Source organism: Delphinapterus leucas, chromosome 2, assembly GCF_059928025.1.
Source record: "Delphinapterus leucas isolate spDelLeu-1000000601 "Yukka" chromosome 2, BTC_Dleu_Yukka2, whole genome shotgun sequence".
Classification (NCBI taxonomy): Eukaryota; Metazoa; Chordata; class Mammalia; order Artiodactyla; family Monodontidae; genus Delphinapterus; species Delphinapterus leucas.
The window spans coordinates 119800690-119820811 of record NC_143130.1 but is presented as its reverse complement, the minus strand read 5'-3'; the positions used below and the strand labels follow the sequence as shown (position 1 = coordinate 119820811).

The 20122-nt window shown below is 39.8% G+C and overlaps 1 protein-coding gene across 1 annotated transcript in view; it reads left to right on the top strand.

Moving 5' to 3' along the window:
- SLC25A21 (solute carrier family 25 member 21) overlaps positions 1-20122 on the top strand; it is a 523712-nt gene that overhangs the window by 431604 nt on the left and 71986 nt on the right. The window contains exon 4 of the mRNA XM_022570698.3: positions 18228-18294. Coding sequence (XP_022426406.1) covers positions 18228-18294 — 67 coding nt within the window. The remainder of the gene's footprint in view (positions 1-18227; positions 18295-20122) is intronic.

The window sequence follows — 20122 nt, the reverse complement described above, 5'->3', positions numbered from 1 at the left end:
TGTGCAAAATGCCCACTTTCTGAATACAGTTTTGGTTTTTCATGATGGGTGATAACTGAATTCTTCTCAGGTATTACACTGTTGCTTCCTTCAGCGAATAGGAAACTTCCATGCCTATGGCTGGATGAAAACTGTTCAGTGTCAGATTTTCCTAAAAGGGAGTCAGATAGCAGATTTGTCCCCATTCATTATTACTTAATATAAATGGGGTATGTTTTGGACTGTAATTTTCAAGGGTCAAGACTAAATGACATTCTCTATTTTATTTCCTTTTTTTCTCTTTATTTTAGAAATGTAGATAGGAGTTTGTATTATTTTAATTTAAAACTTTTATTTTCCTACACTGTTGTTCTGCCAGCACTTATAGTTTCCATCATAAATACCAGTTTTAAAGTTAACAGTCATGATTATTGAGTGCGTATTTTTAAATTCCATTTCCTCACCCCTTAGCTCACCTGAAAAACATATAATTATTCCTCCTTTGCCACATATTCTGCTACTGGTGATAAGAATTTTTCTATGAAAATTCTTGAATTCTGTAGGGAGGTATACAAAGAACTAATAGATGGATTAATAATACCTTTGCTATTAAATTTAATTTTTCCTTGCATTTTTCTTGTCTTCCTTTTTCCTCTTTTGGGAACTGTCTTTCTCTCATATTTTCATACCATCACCTTATGTTACTCTGGAAATTATTTTAAGTGCCCACAGTGTGCATGAGGTATGGTGTGGGGCAGTGGACAGACCATGGGTTTCAGGATCAGAAAGCCCTGGACTTCAATCCCATCTTAATTACTTCCTAACTATGAGGATGTGGATAAGTTACTTAGGCTCCAAGAGTCTTTTTTTTCCTGCACCTGTAAATAAAGAGAAAATAAGATTATGTATGTCAAGCAACTCTTGTTAAATCTTATTTCCCTCCCCTTTAATGTACTTAGAACATATTTATCCTTACTCATCCCCCTTTCTTTCTATCATGGCCTTAAGGAAGTGGAAGAGGGGTAAGTTTACAGTAGCAGGTTGTACATGTGTGTGTGTGTGTGTTACACATATACACAACAGAATGGCATGGATGAAATCAAGCTCAATTGGTCTTTGGTCGCATGAATATAACATGTAGAACAAGGAGGTAATGGTCTCGCTCTCCTATGCCCAGATCAGCCCACATTAAATGTGGATTTTGGTCCAGGGAATCTGAGGTGGATTGATGAGAGGTCAGGGAGCCTGTTATATAAAGAGCTGAAGTGTTTTACTTATGGAAGAGAGGCATCGGGATGCTCAATAACCACGTTCAGATATTTTGCAGTTTCTCAAGAGGACTGGCCTTAAACTTATTTTGTGTGGCCTAGTATGTTAGTCAGGGTTCTCCAGAAAAACAGAATCAGTAGGATGGATGGATGGATGGATAGATAGATGGATAGACAGATAGATAGTTAGATAGGTTTATTATAAGGAATTGGCTCACAAGATTATAGAGGCTGGAAAGTCCAAAACTGCAGAGCTGATGTCCCACTTTGAGTCCAAAGGCTGGAACCAGGAAGAGCTGATGTCTCAGTTTAAAGGCCATCAAGCAGAAGAACTCTCTCTTACTTGGGAAGGGGTCAGCCTTTTGTTCTCTTTAGTCCTTCAACTGATTGAATGAGTCCCGCCCATATAATGGAGGGCAATCCGCTTTACTCAATCTATTCCTGGCCCAGTCAAGTTTACACATAAAATTAACCATCTCACCTGCTGAGTAGAAGCAGCTGAAGGTCACCTGAAAATAGAACTGGGCCCAAAGCAGGAGGGTCTCTCTTTCCAACTGCAAAATCACCCCAGGATCAGATGGACACTCTGAAAGGATATAGGATCCTGGCATCTAGAGGGGCCTAATCAGAAGCTGGGTGATAACTTGGCAGGGACATTGCAGAGAGAACGCAAACTTCAGAAGAGAGGACTAATGGGTTAAGTTCCCTCTAGGGATAAGAATGAATCTAAAGCGCAGGAACTATTTTTAAAATTAGTTTTTAGAACATCCCAAGAGACTACCTTGGAAATCATGGTTTCTTCCATGATTACAAGAGTAAAGCAAAAGCTTATAAACTGCCACCTTAGATTCTCCCAGGATATAGTGATTTTTTTTCCCTAAAGCTCTCCATTTCTAAAAATTTCTCTCCCCTTCCAGTAGATTGTACCTCTGCTAAATAGAAACCCTCTTAGCTCAGCAGGTGTCTTCTCAATGGGGCCTTCCCTGGAGAACCGATCAGAATCTGTAGCCTCCTTCCTTTCCATGTAGCAACCAGGTATCCTCCTGTTTTATTTTTTTTATTGTGGTAAAATACCCATAATATAAAGTTTACCATTTTAACCATATTTAAGTATACAGTTCAGTGACATTAAGTACATTCACATTGTTGGGCAACCATCACCACCGTCCATCTCCAGAACTCTTTTTATCTGGCAAAACTAAAACTCTGTGCCCATTAAATACTAACTCCCCATTCCCCGCTTCCCCCAGCCCCGGGCAACTACCCCTCTACTTTCTGTCTCTGTGAATTTGTCTTTCTGTCTTTATGAATTTTTCTATTCTACATACTTCATTTAAGTGGAATCATAGCAATACTTGTCCTTTTGTGTCTGGCTTACTTCGCTTAGCATAATAATGTCTTCAAGATTCATCCATGTTGTCTCATGTATCAGAATTTCCTTCCTTTATAAGGTTGAATTATATTCCATTGTGTGTATATACTACATTTCGTTTATCCATTCATTTGTTGATGGATATTTGGGCCATTGTAAATAACGCCGCTGTGAACATTGGTATACAGATAGCTGCGCCTCTGCTTGCAGTTCAAGTGGAATTGCTGGCTCATAAGACAAATCTATGGTTAGCTTTTATGAAGAACCACCATACCGTTTTCTGCAGCTTCACCGTTTTACATTCCCATCAGCAATGCACGAAAGTTGTTACTACGCATCCTCCCTAACACTTGTTATTTTCCGGCCTTTTTCACAATAGCCGTCCTAATGGGTGTGAAGTGGTATCTCACTGTGGTTTTGATTTGCATTTCTCTAATGATTAGTGGTGTTGATCTGACATCATTTTATTCATCTGTTTTTTTCCTGTTCATTGTCTGACTCCCTCAACAGGACACAGGCTCTGTGAGTCTGAGAATTGTGTCTGACCTGTTCACTGCCTTATCTCTAACCCAGAGAGCCGTGACTGGAACATAACAGACACTCAATTATTTGTTGAATGAATGAAGAGATAGATTTACTAGAGAGAAATATTCAAACTCCATATATGGAATCCAGATTAATCTTCAAGCATTCAACTTTTTGCCCGAGATGATAAGTAAATATAACCTTTCCATGACTCAGTGTTCCTTGAAAACTGGGAGAAAAATATACTTGTGCCTTTCCTGCCTCATGGACAAACTACACAGGTTAATAGAATACTGTGGCTGGATCTCTCTAGCTTATGGACTTGATACTTGACAAAATTATAGCATGTTTGCTGTTTCAATGACCAAATTAAATGTACTGTTGATAATTATACTAGATATATAGTAGGTGCTCAAGAAATACTTGCTGATAAATAAGTAAATGTTCTTGAAAACGGTAACCAAATGGTAACTAAAAATACAGACTGTATGTAAGAAATGTGGAACTCCTTGGAACAAAAGAGCCCCAGACACTTAGTGGCTTTGGTGGGAAGTCTAAGCATCAAGATTAGTGGGTAATTCAGAGGTCATTTTTCTTCAAATAAGTAATTATCTTAGAAGCTAAATCTGTAGCCACACTCCCCATGCAAGACCGCCTCTCTAAAAATCATTCCCCTGCAGAACCCTAGAGAAGCCTGACTTCTTTGTTGGTTCACTCCCTAAAGCATAAGGAAAGCATTTTCCTATTCTTCAGCTCAGACAGCCATAGGTGTGGTCCTGCTTGCTTTACACCAGGGGCTACTTCCTGTTGTACCTGTTCTGCAAAATGCACAACTATTTAGGAATGAAAGAAAAGTACCCTCATTTGAATTTTGTTCTCATATTCAAACAGTGAAAATGTGCTTCATGCCAACCAGGATTTCTGCTACTCTTGTGGGAGGTGGAATGAAATATTAACCTCTTCTGAAAAGATGTGGGTGAGATAATAATCTGGCTTTTGCATGTCTCAGTGTTGTTCCTAAATAAACCAAAGAGGAAACCAAGAGGTAGGAACAAAGTACCTCTAACCAGCATGTCTTGGGGGCATGCAACCTGGTCCCCTATTTAGCAGTGACTGATGGTAAGAATACCTGTACCTTCCTGGTCTTGGAGGCCAGGATGGAGCACACCTTCAATTAGCAGTCTTTGGCTCAAAGGGTGAGTTACATTCTAGACTAGAAAGTGGAGGAAAGTGAGAATAATTTCATGACCTTCCTGGAGGAATTACCTGATAATGGCACTGAGTATTTGGCCTGCTTCCTAACAGATAGACATCTGGGTAAGAGCAGCCCCAGATCACTAACCTTATAGGGAAGTTTTTTTTTTTTTTTCTTTCTATTTTTCGATATGCAGTTCCTGGACTTTCCGCATCAGAATTGGGGGTGGTATTAAAAATGCAAATTCCTGAAACTCCACTCAGACCTACCAAATCCAAATTTCTAGAGGTGAGGCACAAGAACCCTATTTTTTTAGGAGGAGGAAAAGTCCTCTCTCAAAAGCCCCCTCAAGTTTTATTGGCTAGAATTAAGTTGCATGCTCATGTCTCATTCTATTACGAGCCAGGAGAATAAGACCAGATGATTTACTCCATCACGCCAGGGCTGGAGAGAGTTCCCTTTCCAGAGCACATGGCGTCAAAGGTGTGAACACTAGAATTAGGTTCTGCCAGCAGGGAGAAGGGATGAGTGGGTTTGGTGGGTAAAAATGCCGTTTGCTCTCGTGGCTTGCCAGCCGATGGGGGATAATAACTCACACAAAGTCGAGGCTTCCTCAGTTGCTATTTCTTGAATTCCATTCCTGTGCACTAGATCAAATGCCCAAAACTTTCCTCTTTGATAGCCATTTTGGTGACGTCTAGGTGATTCCAAAGAAACCAGGAAGAATTGACATTTGGTAGGAAAGTGTAAGAGATTGACCTTGGAATAGTTCAAAATGCTAGGTACAATTTTCTATTCACAACACCATCACACTGGATCAGTGGGAATATAATGCATCTATTCTTTCATTCAACAAGAATTTAGCAAACACCTATTATGTGTCAGTTCCCATATTTAGCCAGGGGAATACATCAGTAAATAAAATGGACAAAAACTCCTGCCCTGTCCTCATGGATCTGGCAACAGGCAATATAAAGCAAGCAGGTGAACTACAAACATGTTTGAGGGGATAAGTTCTATAAAGAAAAATAAAGCAGGCAGAAAGGATAGGTAGTACTCAGGTGAGGATGTTGCAATTTTAAGTAGAAGAGAGGTGAGGTCAGGCCTCACTGAGAAGGTAACACTTGTGCAGTTTAAGGAGGTGAGGGGTGAGACAATGGGGACAAGTGGCGGAGAGGATCCCAGGCAAGATGCCCTAAGTGTCAAGGCCCTGGGGTGGGAGCGTGCCTGCTCCAAAGAATGAGAACAAGGTCAGTGGACTGGAGGGCTGTGAACCAAGGAAGGCATCATAGGAGATGAGGGGGAAGGTATGATGCAGTGTGTGGAAGCAGATTGCCTGGGGATTTTGAAGGGGTTTTGGTTTTGTTCTGAGGGAGATAGGTTGGCAGGTTCTAGGTTGGCAGGTTGACAGGTTGGCAGGTTGGGAGCAAAGGAGCGATATGATATGCCTTTCATCTTAACAGGACTATTCTGTCACTGCTTTGGGAATAGAGCGTAGAGAAACTAGTTAGGAGACTAGCACAAAGGTTCAAGTGCAATACGGTTAGGGCTTGGGCCAGGGTAATAGAGGTGAATACAAGAAAGACAAAACTCAAGTATGCTTTCAAAGTTTCTGGCCTGCGTGCCTGGAAAGATGGACTTACCGTTAAGAGGTTTGGAGAATATTGTGGGCGGAGCAAGTTTGTGGTGGAAGAATCAGGAGTTTCTTTTGAACATGCTAATTATGAGATGCCTCCTAAATATCCAAGTGGACGTGTTGAGTGGATGACTGGGTGAACTGGAGATGAATGACAGTTAACAGCATAAGGATGATAATTAAAGTCATATGACTGGATGAAATCACCAGGGAGAGATAGATGAGGTCCAGAAACTGAGCCCTAGGGTTGGCTTCTGCATTGTTTTTCAGATGTCTTGAATTCTATGTAGTTTATCCAACTTGTAGTTTTCTAGAACACTGACTGAAAGAGTTCGTTAGGAAAACAGTTAACCCTTAATTATTCATTGATAATAATGTGGTGTGAAGGAAACAATTTTTCAGAGTGATCTGGAAGACTGTGCGCATCCAGAAATCCATAAAGTACAGATAGACTTTGATTTATTAAATCCAGAAAGCTCGGTGACTACCTGTTTATCTTGTGTTTAAATCAATTAACTAAGAACTCAGGTGCTTAAAAAACTGGTGCAGAGGACTTGGATGACAAGAGGGGCTACAAACCCTGGCTCAGCTGTTCTTCCGTTCAAACCCCAGCATTTTAGCCCCTCCCAGAAACCAGGCAGAACCTGGGCCCCAAGTACTGGAGACACAGGCACAGAAGGAGCACTAGAGCCAGGAGGTGGAATGACATTTCTCAGTGACCTGATTCTGTCTCCCTGAGGACACAGGAGTCAAGCACAGCGTTCAAGGGTAGAAGTTTTAGAGTCAAGTAGACTTTCGTTCTTATCACAACTACACCACTTACAAGCTGTTTGACCAGTAGGAAAGTTGCTTAACTTCATGGAGTCTCTGGTCCTTGTCTATGAAATGGAAAGAGTACAATCTATTTCATGTAAAAGTTGAATGAGATAATAGTTGTAAAGCATTAAGCACAATGATTGATGGTTTTCTTTCTAAACTTTCTCTCAGTAATCTCAATTCCAGTAGAAGTCCAAGCTGTTATAATACTGTTCCTTTGGAGCCTAATTTAGTGAATTGAAAGTCTGCTAAATCAGACTGTAATCTGTAACCTACAAAATGCCCTGGTCCAAAGCTTTGTTCTTTGGCAGGGTTGGGACAGTTGTTGAGTTGCATTTAACTCTGGTACCACTAGGGGGCACTTCAAGAAATTAATGTGGAGCCTACTGTAACAACTGGTGGTCATAAAGGGTTAATACATTTCCAAATGTGACTTATACTTTGGGAGTAGCCTACTTAGTGCACAGCATCTTTGGTCTCAAACATGTATGACTTGGTTGTGGCAGAATTCCACAACGGGGTGTGAATTCCTAAGGCACTGGGTCACACACTTAGGTAAGGTTCCATTTGTAAAGGACATCTCTGAATACTGAGGCTTTCTGCCCCAGCTGTGGTCATATACAGCCCTGCAGCTAGGTCAAGCTATAAAATCAGGCAACTTACAGCAATGTACTAACTCATTTCCATAAGCACTTGTAGAGAGAGCTGGCATAAAAAACATCTCTATTCTGGCAGTAATCTTTTGGAATTAATTTGCTCACCTTTTGTGCCAACAGTTTTTCATGCTAGGTAAACAGCTAACACATGGTTGAGCTAGAATTCCAACCCAAGGAGGGTTGCTCCAGAGCGCACATTCCACTACATCATATTGCCTTTACTGACAGGTAGAATCAAATGAATATTAAATGCTAGAGGGTGGCGATAAAGAACAGGAGTGGCCATTGTCAAGCAATTTATAGGGACTTCCCTGGTGGTCCAGTGGTTAAGACTCCAATGGTTAAGACTCCATGCTTCCAATACAGGGGTCCCGGGTTCGATCCCTGGTCAGGGAACTAGATCCCACATCCCGCATGCTGCAACTAAGACCCAGCGCAGCCAAATAAATACATATTAAAAAAAAAAGCCATTTATAATCTGGATTAAATATGGTAATCACGTGAATAATACATACTCTACTCAGTTAAAAATATACAAGTCATTCAGACTGTTAATATGGATACCAAGTCATATCTATGTATATGGACTATATACATACGTATGCATATGTATAGACATATATGCATAAGTATATACATTTCTTATTTGAATATCCGTGTATTCAATATAATATCTGAGTGTTACCAAGTACCAAGCACATAGTGTAACATGAAAGGCAACATCTTGGTCAAATATTGCAAGCAGGAGCAATATCAAGATATTTGTCTACATCCCAGAGAAAGCTTCCTGGAGAAAATTAAGGTCTTAGTTGATTTGGGGGACAACAGAACTACTCTATCAACATTTGACCCTAGAAAAAGGTGTTTAGCTTAGTGCTTGGAACAAAATATACTGAAAGAATAAGTGAGTGAATAAATGAATGATGACTTCACAAATGGGGAGGACAGAAATTGGAAACAGAGGAAACACAAAAAAGGGGATTGGTGAGAGGATGGGGGTGACTAGAATGGAGCAAGGAATTTCTTCAGCAGGACTTATTTAGCAGAGAGCTGGGAGCTGGCTGGCAAAGGACCTTCTGACTCCACAGTCAGGTCCTTTTTTCCTGGTTTTCGGTCCCAGTCCAAGAAATAGAGTTGTTTTGGTTGCTTTTTTTTTGAGTCTTTTTCCTCAGAGTTACCATCCACATGAGTGAAAGACTTCCCTTACATGATTCTTATTCCCTAATGGAAACATGTTCATCTTTATAAGCAAGGTAATCTGCTGTAACTGAAAATTACTACACTTTTTGCATGGTCAGTTCTAAATGTGTCTCTTCACTTATAGATTCATGGAGCAATTAACACTACATTCTACCCATATTACTTACCATGTGAGTTGCTTCTCAAATATCTCTTTTGCTTTTTCTTTCCTTAGCGTTTTCCATCAGGGTTCTGGTTCTTATATCATGCTAATGCCTTCTTTGGGCTGAGCTGTGCAACATCTTTGGTGCGTTGAGCATCCTGCCAACTTTCCAGGGAATGGAGCCATGGACCTACCTCCTAAATGATACTGACAGCTAAACTAATTTTTTATATCTTAGAAAATCAAAGTTGTATTTTATTTTAGACACATCAACAAAGTTTAATTGTGGTGGTAAAAGCATACTGAAAGTTCAGTTAAAAAGTATGTTGAGGAAAACTTTAAAGAATTCCTCCGTACAGCATGTAATGAAAGTGGTAGGGTTTGGAGTAACAAATATATCCAAGGTCCATATGCAGAAACTCAATTCAATTAATTCTCTGTAATGAAAAGTAATAACTGTATTGTTTGTTCCTGGAGACCTGATATGAGTTGAAGCAGGGAGAACTTTTGTTAGTTTTATGTTAGAATCTTAGCTGAAATTTTCCTTATGTTGCCCTTTCTTGAAGTTCAGTCACTGCTTTTAAAAGAAGAACCTGTGTCACTTACTCTCTGTAAGCTGTTTTTCCTCTCCTTTGAAGGATATCTAGTTTTCCCTCTCTCCTTTGCCTAAATGAAAATGGCCCCAAGATGTGTGCAATTTTGAGAACTTCAGATTGCAGATTCTACATAATTCAAATAATAGAACCATGGAACTGCACTCTTTCATTTGGATTCTGTGAGCCGCTAAGACTTGTGGAGTGTAAATGATGTCAGAATTATGCCCTAAAGTTGTAGTGTCAAGGCCAGAACTCTGCCCTGGGATACAGGACCCATCGAGCAATGGGAGCCATACACTCATAACCCAGGGCTGAGTGCCACCCTCATTGTTTTAATTACAGAGCTACAGCATGTGGGTAAGAAACTTGGATTTGACAACAGCAGAAGAAAGGGGATATTGTATGCCTTCAATCAGCTTTGTATTAGGAGATCCTTAAAGGGAAAATTATGTGAAAGAAAGAAGGAGGAAGAAAACAAACTAGCAAGATCCCTATTTCAATATAATTTGGAGAAAATGACTGATTTGGGTTGGTCATGTTGCCAGAACAGATGACTCAAGGCTTCCAAACAAGAAATGGAAATCAGGAGGATGCCTGAAGCCTGAAAGAAGAACAAATTGTGAAGATATGATTGACTATAAGGATTCAAAATCAACTGTACCAAAGATGAGCTTGGATCATTGCCCAGAACAGAACTCAATGGTTATGTTCATTTAGGTCCTGACTGTTGAAACAAAATAAAATGTAGTAATTGTGCTCTGTTAGGTACACAGACATGTTAATGTTATCCAATTTCCCCAACTGGGGATCTGGTGTCACTTTCTCTGTTGCTCCTATTTCATGCTTCAGTGGTGAGAGTTATTGCTGCTCTGGACTTTTACTGAATGCCAGGTTTTTGGCAAAGAAGTGGGATCCAGGTGAAAACATCCATCTCATGCTGCACGTGAGTGTGCTGCAGGTGGCTTTGAATATGGCTTTTCAACTGGGAAATCATTTCTTTAATTGGCCTTTTCATGCTTGGATGATGTGCACCTCCATCCTGGTGTGTGATGGTTGCTGGACCCAGGTTATGAATCTCAGCAGTTTGAGCCCCAGAACCCTTCATCTCCAACAACCAGGGAAAGCCTTGGTTTCCACAGGTAGCAGATGTGTACATTGATCTTTTCCTCCCTTAAAAGGGAAATAATTTATTCACAGTTTCCTCACACTCATTTCTCAGGACTCTATCAGTTGAGTTTTATGATAACCTTTCTGATGGACAACAGGTATGACTCCCCCTAAAGGTCACGTGTGAAGCAGCTGCACTGTTTCCCTTTCTCCTTGGGAGCTGCAAAGAAGAATAGATTCCATGTTGTGGCTCCTAAGGCCAAAACCCTGCTTACCAGCCTAGCAACTTCAGAAATTTCCCGGCCCACCTGTAGGAGCAGTCCAACTCTACAGTACAAATGACTTCCAAACAAACATTTTCTACATACTAAATTAGAAAAATAACAGCAAAACCAACAAGGAGGTGACTCACAGGGAAAAAAGGAGGGGCAGATGGGATTTATCTACTCCTTTTTGGTTTCTTTACCTGAGTCCAATTTTGAGAATGTTAAGCCCTCTCCTTTCTACCCACTATTTACCACAGAGTCTTCAGATTTCAGTAGCTGACTTAAAGCAGGTAACTTTTTTTCAGCCTTCCAAATGGACTAAAGATGTTGTCAGGTACAAGATATTTCATTAAGGATCTGTCTGGTTTCTTGAGGGGGTCTAAAGTTTGGACTTCAGACAAGGTAACCTAAAATTGGTCCCTACTAATGAGAGACAGCAGGAAGGCTTCTTCCAGGGTTTGTAAATGAACCATCAACTGGAACTCAAAGAAAATTCCACATCTCCTTGCTTTGTACAATCAACATTTTTTTACTAGTTGGTGTATGACCTTGGAGCCACCCAATACGTTAAATAGCTTCACACTTTAAAAAGGGGGGTGGGGGGGAAATGAGGGGTAAAATTATTTTGTGGGGTTTGGCATAAATCTGTATTTCAAATAAGCTATGTGTGAGCTGCGTCTTTGAGAAGAACACGTGCAATGCAGTTTTGATCTTCATTTTATAGATGTACATAAGTAATACAAGGCCTGTTTTGATCATACAATTAAAAACAAATGTGATCCAGTGTTGTAATACTCTTTGTCACCGATATTCCTGAATAACAACTCTCAATCAGTATGGGAACCATCGTGATCGAATGGCTTTGGAGACCTGGAGCTCCATCCTCATTTTTGCCTGTGAACTTCTCCACATTCCATCTGCAGGGTGGGGGCTCTTTCCCAAGTAATCATCCTAATGGGATAGCGTTTTAATGCGCGATAGGCTCCTGAAAGAAATAATCTAAAAACATTTTCCAAATGGTTTTCACAGTCTCCTTCTAGGTGCTTTGCTTAACATTTAACAACTATCTTCACTATGATTATGATTTAATAACTACAATTTAAGATTTTTTCAGAAATGGTGGTGTTAAAGCTGTTTGTATCAGAATGCTTTTAGCTGTAGGTTAGCAGAAGATGTAACTGGAAGCAGCTCAAGTAGTAAAGGTTTATTTTTAATTTCACATAACCAGAAATCTGGAGGTAGGGTGCCAAGATCGGTTCATTGAGCACCCCAGGGATGTCATCAAGGTCCAGGTCCTATTTGCCTTTGATGGTCATGCTCAGCTTGTGGGCAATGATATCTCACTTGGCCACGGTACACAGGGATCTCATGCACTGAGGACAACATCTAGTGGAAAAGAGGGGCTTTTCTTCCTATGTACTCTTTTCTTCCTTAGGCTAGAAATCCAAGACTTGCAGCATGCATCCCTCGCTCTTTGCTGGTACAATGGGCTAGGCTTGGGTCATATGTCCATGCTCAACCCACTCACTAGTAAGGGAATGGGACCACCATGATAGGTTTGAAGAACTCTGCTTCACCCCCTGGACTGGAGAAGGGGACAGTGAATACCTGCACCTCAAGGAACAAGGAGGGGTGAGGAGGGTATCTGTTAAGTCAACAGCCAAAGGTGCTCCCCGCTGACTTTTTGGATAACAACAGTTTTTATTTTATTAATATTTCTGTGTTTTATTATATTACTGAACTATGCATTGACTTTTCCCCACACTGACAGAATTATCCTGGGTGTCTCTCTTAAGGGAAAAACTTTATCCCATGGGGAAAAAAAGTTGATCCTAGGGCCTACTTTTTTTTTCTCATCTGATCCACCTAGAAAATATTTAATAAACAGCCCAAAAGTTTTCCCAGGAAATGATCCTGTTCATCTCAGCCCAGATCTATCAGTTGTGCAGGTAGTGTGATATATTACTTTAAAAGAGAATTGAATGGAAATGGACTAGAAACCTGATTTTTAATTGCTTCTTCTCCTTCCTCTTAAAATAAGAAATGACAAAATATTTTTGCAACAGAAATAACTTGACTTTTCAAAGGTGTTTGTAAAAATGATTTTATTTTAAGAAAAACTACAATACCTTCACAGCTCAGTGGTCAAGGAAAGAGACTGTGAGGACAGTGGAACTTGATTTGAGTCGCCTGTTCGGTAGTGATAGGCTCACAGGCTTCACCTGCAAAATGAAGAAAATAATTATTGCTACTTCAAAGGATTGTTGTGAGAGTTGGATGAGATTAAATATGTCCATATGCCTTCATATATTCTTAGCAGAGTGGCTAGTCCATATTAAGCATTCAACAAATTTGACTATTTTTACTTATAACAATGTCAGCAAAAGTCTGTACACATCCAAGTTAACATTTTCCTACACAGGATAGTTAAAATCGAACTCACAACTTTTAGAAGAAACAACTCTGAGAAACGATGTATGAGGGCTTGCATACAGTTCATACAACTGTTTTATGGGGGGTCTTGCGTTGGTTCTTGTGTCTCTTCCAAAGAGTTCTCCAGTTGGCTTGATGTGGGTCAAAACTTAAAACCACTGTGGTGGGCCTTCCCTGGTGGCGCAGTGGTTGGGAGTCCGCCTGCCGATGCAGGGGACACGGGTTCGTGCCCCGGTCTGGGAAGATCCCACATGCCGCGGAGCGGCAGGTTGCGTGAGCCATGGCCGCTGAGCCTGCGCGTCCAGAGCCTGTGCTCTGCAACGGGAGAGGCCACAGCAGTGAGAGGCCCGCGTACCGCAAAAAAAAAAAAAAAAAAAAAAAACAAGAAAAAACAAACCACCGTGGTGGTTTTACTGTCTTTCCAGTAGACATTAGAATCTCACTTTCCATTCATTCAGGGAGTCGACTGAATGTCCTGGGAAGTAAGCAGGATAAAGCATGTTGATATGGGTGTCACAAATCTCTTAACTTCCCTGCTTATTGTCCTGGTAAGCTATATGCTCTGTATTTCAAGCCAAAATTACATGAACACAGAAAAAATTGGCAGAATGAACAGTGCATGTGAGTACAAACATCAGTTCTTTAGCCAAAAAGAAAGTATCTTCTTCATAAAACATTACAAGTCCTTTTGGTTTTTTAGAATCTGTATATCATACTTTACATTAGGAAAGCTTCCAGTAATTATCTAATCAAGTCAGAAAAATATGTCATCAGCTTGAGGCCTTACCCACGTTCTCTTGCTCACATTTTAAAAAAAATTTTGTTGAAGTATAGTTGATTTACATTTACAATGTTGTATTAATTTCTGCCGTACAGCATACTGATTCAGTTATGCATGTATCAATATATATTTGTTTTCATATTCTTTTCCATTCTGGTTTATCACAGGATATTGAACATAGTTCCCTTTGCTATACCGTAGCACCTTGTTGTTTATCCGTCCTATAAATAGTAGTTTGCTAATCGCAAGCTCCCAATTCTTCCCTCCCTCACCCCCTCTCCCCCTTGGCAACCACAAGTCCATTCTCTGCCTATGAGTCTGTTTCTGTTTCATAGATATGTTCATGTCATATTTTAGATTCCACATATGAGTGATATATGGTATTTGTCTTTCTCCTTCTGACTTACTTCACTTAGTATGATAATCTCTAGGTCCGTACATGTAGCTGCAAACAGCATTATTTCATTCTTTTTTATAGCTGAGTAGCATTCCATTGTACATATATACCACATCTTCTTTATCCATTCATCTGTCGATGGACATTTAGGTTATTTCCATGCCTTGGCTATTATAAATAGTGCTTCTACGAACATAGGGGTGCATGTATCTTTTCAAATTATAGCTTTGTCTGGGCATATGCCCAGGAGTGGGATTGCTGGATCATACGGCAACTCTATTTTTAGTTGTTTGAGGAACCTCCATACTGTTTTCCATAATAACTCCACCAATTTACATTCCCACCAACAGTGTAAGAGGGTTCCCTTTTCTTCACACCCTCTCTAACACTTATTATTTGTAGACTTCTTAATTATGTCCATTCTGACTGGTGTGAGGTGGTACCTCATTGTAGTTTAGATTTGCATTCTTGATCACATTTTGGGTGTGACTCTTTGGATTGGCCCAAGTGCCACTCTTACCTGACCGAACGCTTTTCATGGGAGAGGGCGTGGTACAGAGGTACAGCAGCAGCCACTTTGGCTGTAGGGACCAATTTCCTGATCCGGGACTTTGGGTTGTAAGTACATAAAGGAATTTATTATAAATGTTACTGGGTATCTCAAAGGATCAAAAGCAAAGGGAAATGTCAGTATTTAAGAAGGGTCACGGTGTAACTAGGCTTAAAGAAATCCTGTCAGCAGGATCACACTCACAGTACCAGAACTTCTCTATCTTTCTTCTTTGTTTCCCTGAACGATGGCTTCCTTCTTTCTTATCACTGCAGATGGACAGAAAACATGACTGCTGTTGATATTCTAGCTTTATATCTTAGAGCTTCAGCCACACAGAGTGAGGCTGACCTTTCAATTCCAATTCCAAAATCCTGGAGAAAAGCACTGCTTGGGTCAGATTAGCTGGGGCACAGAGGCAGGATACCACTTGGATCCATTTAGCGAGATGCCCAGTCAACCACTGCCTACAAGCAGTATCATATTGTACTAATACGTTGGTTCCAGCGGTTTAAAAAAAATTGGGTGGGGCAATTCTCAGCAGAAGAGGTGCCAGCCTGGCTATTCCATAGTTGCCCGATATTGCATGGATATACTGTAAAAATAATGCAAGGAAGTACATAGTTCTAGCTTCCCATTTGCCAGCAAACGCTGCCCGTGGTCCTTGAGAATCTCCCTTTAAAGCTCTTCATTCCTCATTAGAGAGTTCAGGATGGTGGGATGGCTGGAGCTGGTGGGGGAGGGGAAGATGATTGCACATGAAAGGAGCAGAGCAGAGAGTGGAGAAAGAGGACGCATCAAGGAAGCATCGCCAACATGAAGCAGAGGGCTCTGGACCTCCCAGCTCTTTTCAGATTAAATCCTTATGGCTCTCCCAGCTGCCTGTCTTCCCTCCTGCCTTACACCTCTTTTTAATATTTTCTCTCATCATTTTTAAAATGAAGACCTTCTGTGTTGCTTATAAGACTTCTGTCCTCCTCCAGAGAAGCAGTGCTCCACGTTAGGCAAAAGTTTAAAGTAATGCAGAGTTTGTCTCTTCAGAAAAGTGCTTTCCCATGTCTTCTTGTTCTTTTTCTTAGAATAACAAAATCTGAGGATTGGAGTAAACCAAGCTTGAGGTCCCTCAAATCCTTCCATTGCTGTGTACGTCCATTTCTGGCATCCATGATGAGTGGCCATCCAGACCGCTTGACCACATACCAAAAGGAACTCACACTTTTCAAGAGAGTCCATTCTATCTTCAGATAGTTCAGATTATTAGAAGTACTTCCTCGTATTAAGCTCCCACTGAGCCAAAAATGTGTCTTTCCTTGTTGCTTGAACCTGTTGGTCCTAGTTCTACCACCTGGAAACAAACAGGAAAGTCTAATCTCTTTCCTACATGCTCATTTTTCAAAAGATCCATCATGTTCCTCATGTTTGTCCCTAAGCTCTTTCTTCTCCAGGCTGAGCAACTGTTCGTCCTATATCTGTTCTCCGTTGTATGGGATTTCAAGTACCTCTATTAATCAGGACACTCTGTCCTAAAAGCTTTACTTACTTAAATGTTCTTCTTTGTTTCCCCCCTATACCCAGACATACTCTTCCAGATGTGAAAAAATCAGCCCAAGAAAAACAGAACTAATAATGTCTTTTATTATAAATATAGAACTTCTATTCAGGAAAATCACATTTATCTTTTAGGAAGACCAAACCTATGCTTCGTCACTCTCATGCTGAAAATTATATAATAATTAATTTATAATGAAATTTAAATGACAAAGAGTATTTAAGTTTTACAAGTGAATTTCAGGCATCAGTAGTTGGAATGGAAAGGAGGTGGGGGGAATTCATGAATTCCCATAGTTCTTCAAAGCAGATTCTGCTTTACTTCCTATATACAAATGCTAGTACTATTCATTAGGTCGAAAATAGTGGACAAAATAAGACCACATCAGGGGATCATTTGATTCCTTTCTTCCTCTTCATAAAATCCATAATCTTAACAAATATTTGTGTCCTGGTTACATACACATGCGTGCACACCCACATGCCGCGGAGCAGCTGGGCCCTTGAGCCATGGCCGCTGAGCCTGCGCGTCCGGAGCCTGTGCTCCGCAACGGGAGAGGCCACAGCTGTGGGAGGCCCGCGTGCTGAAAAAAAAAAAAAAAAAAAAAAAAAAAAAAAAAAAAAGAGGTCACCATGTTGGATTGGGTGGCACAGTGGGTTAATCTGAATAAATTCTTAACGTTATTGTTCCAGAAGCTCAGCTAGAAGCAGAACCCAAATAAGGGAGCTGGAGTGAAGTTTGATGGGTCAATCAGAGAAGTTCCAGCTTTCTCTAGGATATTAAATGTATATCCTAAAATAGGAACACGTTGAGTCCTGCCTTTATCTGTAGCCACTTATGGGTTCACCAGGGAAACTGATTATCTCAGAAAATGATGCAGAATATTCTCTTCTGTTGAAATAGTTTCAGGTTTAAATGAGGGTATAGCATATATATATGTAAAGATTCCAGGACAGACAAATATAAAATTTTGAATCTTAAATTTTAACGACAAGTAAGTGGTGACTTTTTATAAAACTTATCATAAGCATATGGCACTCATTCTTTTCTTTCCTAAAAATGTCTGAATATGTAAACATGAGTCCCTCAGTATTGGCAACAATAGCTGTCCCATGCCCTGTGAGATTGCATATCAGCAGGGGAGTTTGACATTTCTTCTGTCAGCAGCGTATGTCCCTGTAATTAGCCCTCCCTGACCTCCTTCCATCTCCACCAAGGAAGTTAAAAAAATTATGACTAATTCAGGACAGAGCTGGGAGCCCTAGTTCCACAGCCATAGAGTTTGTTAGTCCCCCTGTGTTAGTAAACCTAAAATTGAGGTTTTCATCTCCTGGTTAGCCTCAGAAGTTTCAGTCTAGTGGGCTTAGGTATAGCACTAACCTCATTTGGTGACCACAGGGAGGAGATGCAAGACGGTAGACAGCTTGAGACTACTACCAACCACACAACTGGAAAAATAAATTCAAGATTCCTTAGATTAAGGAGGGCTGACTTTAGCTTTAAGGTACAACTCATGATTATGTTTAGCAACTTACCTAAGGGGTTCCAGTCTCAGTATCATTTATTCCTCTTCTGAATGTCATAGTAGATATCATAATCTCTTCACTTTAGAATTAAAACAAAGGAAGATTTCATGACTGATGTGCTACATTGAATAATTGGGAATACTTTAAGATTAGTTGCTTTATCCATAAACAACAGCACAATCACCTGTTTCCTAATTCCCTTACTTATATAAATCTTTTTATTTCTCCAATAGGTTGTTCGGTTTTTACAAGGGAATTCTGCCACCCATCTTGGCTGAAACACCAAAAAGAGCAGTGAAGGTAAACATTGTATGCCTTCCCACCAACTGAAAATAGACTGTAGTAAGAGCTTCAGCATCAACACATCCCACCATAAACTATGGGACATTAATGGAAATTAAACATAAAATACTAAAACTTCTAAAATTTTTTAACATCTTAAATTTTTTAAATTGTAACAATTTTTATCATAATTAGACTTGGTCAGTCTCTCAAATATTGTTATGTTGATTTGTGGATTATTTTTTTCCAGGTAAAGGCATTCCCTTCTAATGGGGAAATTATACCGAAAGCACAGTGGTGAATGAAATTCATGTAATCAAACCACAGCAGCCACAAAAGAGCTTGGACTTTTTCTCAAGGCAATTCATAACCTTGCCTTTGGAGCAATAATTATTAAAGAAACAGAGAGGGAGAGGAGAGGAGAGAGGCGAGGTAGAAAAGCCTTTCTCCTTAAATCATTCTCATTTTATGAACAGAGCACACTAAGACATTATATTTCTTTGTGTATGATTCTCATATAGCACATTTATTTGGTGTGCTAACTTCATTTTTCCCCCTGGTCTCCTCTGTTAAAATTCTCTATTCTGGTTTTCACAAAATCATTACTTCCACTACACTCATTTCCATTCTTTTTTTTTTTTAACATCTTTATTGGAGTATAATTGCTTTACAATGGTGTGTTAGTTTCTGCTGTATAACAAAGTGATTCAGCAATATGTACACATATTATCTCCTCCCTCTTGCGTCTCCCTCCCACCCTCCCTATCCCACCCCTCTAGGTGGTCACCGAGCTGATCTCCCTGTGCTTTGCGGCTTCTGCATAATCTTATAACTATGGACATTTATGTACTACCTGCTGGTTCAGTATCTGGATAAGAACATGGAGATCTAGCAGGACCTCTGGGGAGAAAGAACTAAATCTGATCGCGCTTTTATAAGTTCTTTCAGACAAAAGTCCTGATCCCAGTGGCTCTGACTGGCATTGCCCCTCCCCCCACACCACTGACATCACCAAATATGGCTTTGTCTTTCCATAATAAGGATAACATAAACTTAGACTGAAAGACTTCCTTTCCAGCTAATGACATAAAGTTTTTTTCACATACATTACTCAATTTGTGTTCCCAACATTCCTGAAAGGTAAGAAAAGCAGCTTATATACTTAGTTAATTAAGAGGGTGACTGAGTTAAAAATTATGATAAAAAAAAACCCAACATATATACACAGACACCAGACTTTTACATCCTGTGAAAATGGTGATTTAATAGGATTTAATTCAGGTCTAGAATTCAGAAAGCAAAGCTTTAAAACATACTTTCTCTGTAAATTCATCCTCTTCGTTGCCATAGTTTTTGTGATTTTATATTATTACTTCAATACAAACTTCATTATAAGGATCTGAATCAAAAAAAAAAAAAAAGAAAGAAAAGGATCTGAATCGCAATAGAGAATCTGGAAAAAGTTCACCAAAGTACACAAGAGGGCTGAGTTGAATTATGAAATGGCTTCACTTGATAAAAGATTGCCCAAGTAAACAAACAGAGCATAGTTCCTGTTCAAAAGGAAAGTCACTTTGTCTCCATGGAATAATATATTCATTTGTTCAGAGTTTTACGTGTATAAATAAAGTAAACTATAATTAGTTTTTCATGGAATATTTTTTCTTAATACTGTATGTTGGAGACAATTTAAACTTTAAGAGGATTAAGGTTTATCAATGTTGAACAGTCTTTTATGGAAAAAAAAAACTTGAGCTTTACAAAACTTAAAAAAAGCAATGCTCCCTGCCAGAACAATGGTTAACAGATGAACTTCTGGGCAACTGGATATGGTGTATGTGTCCCA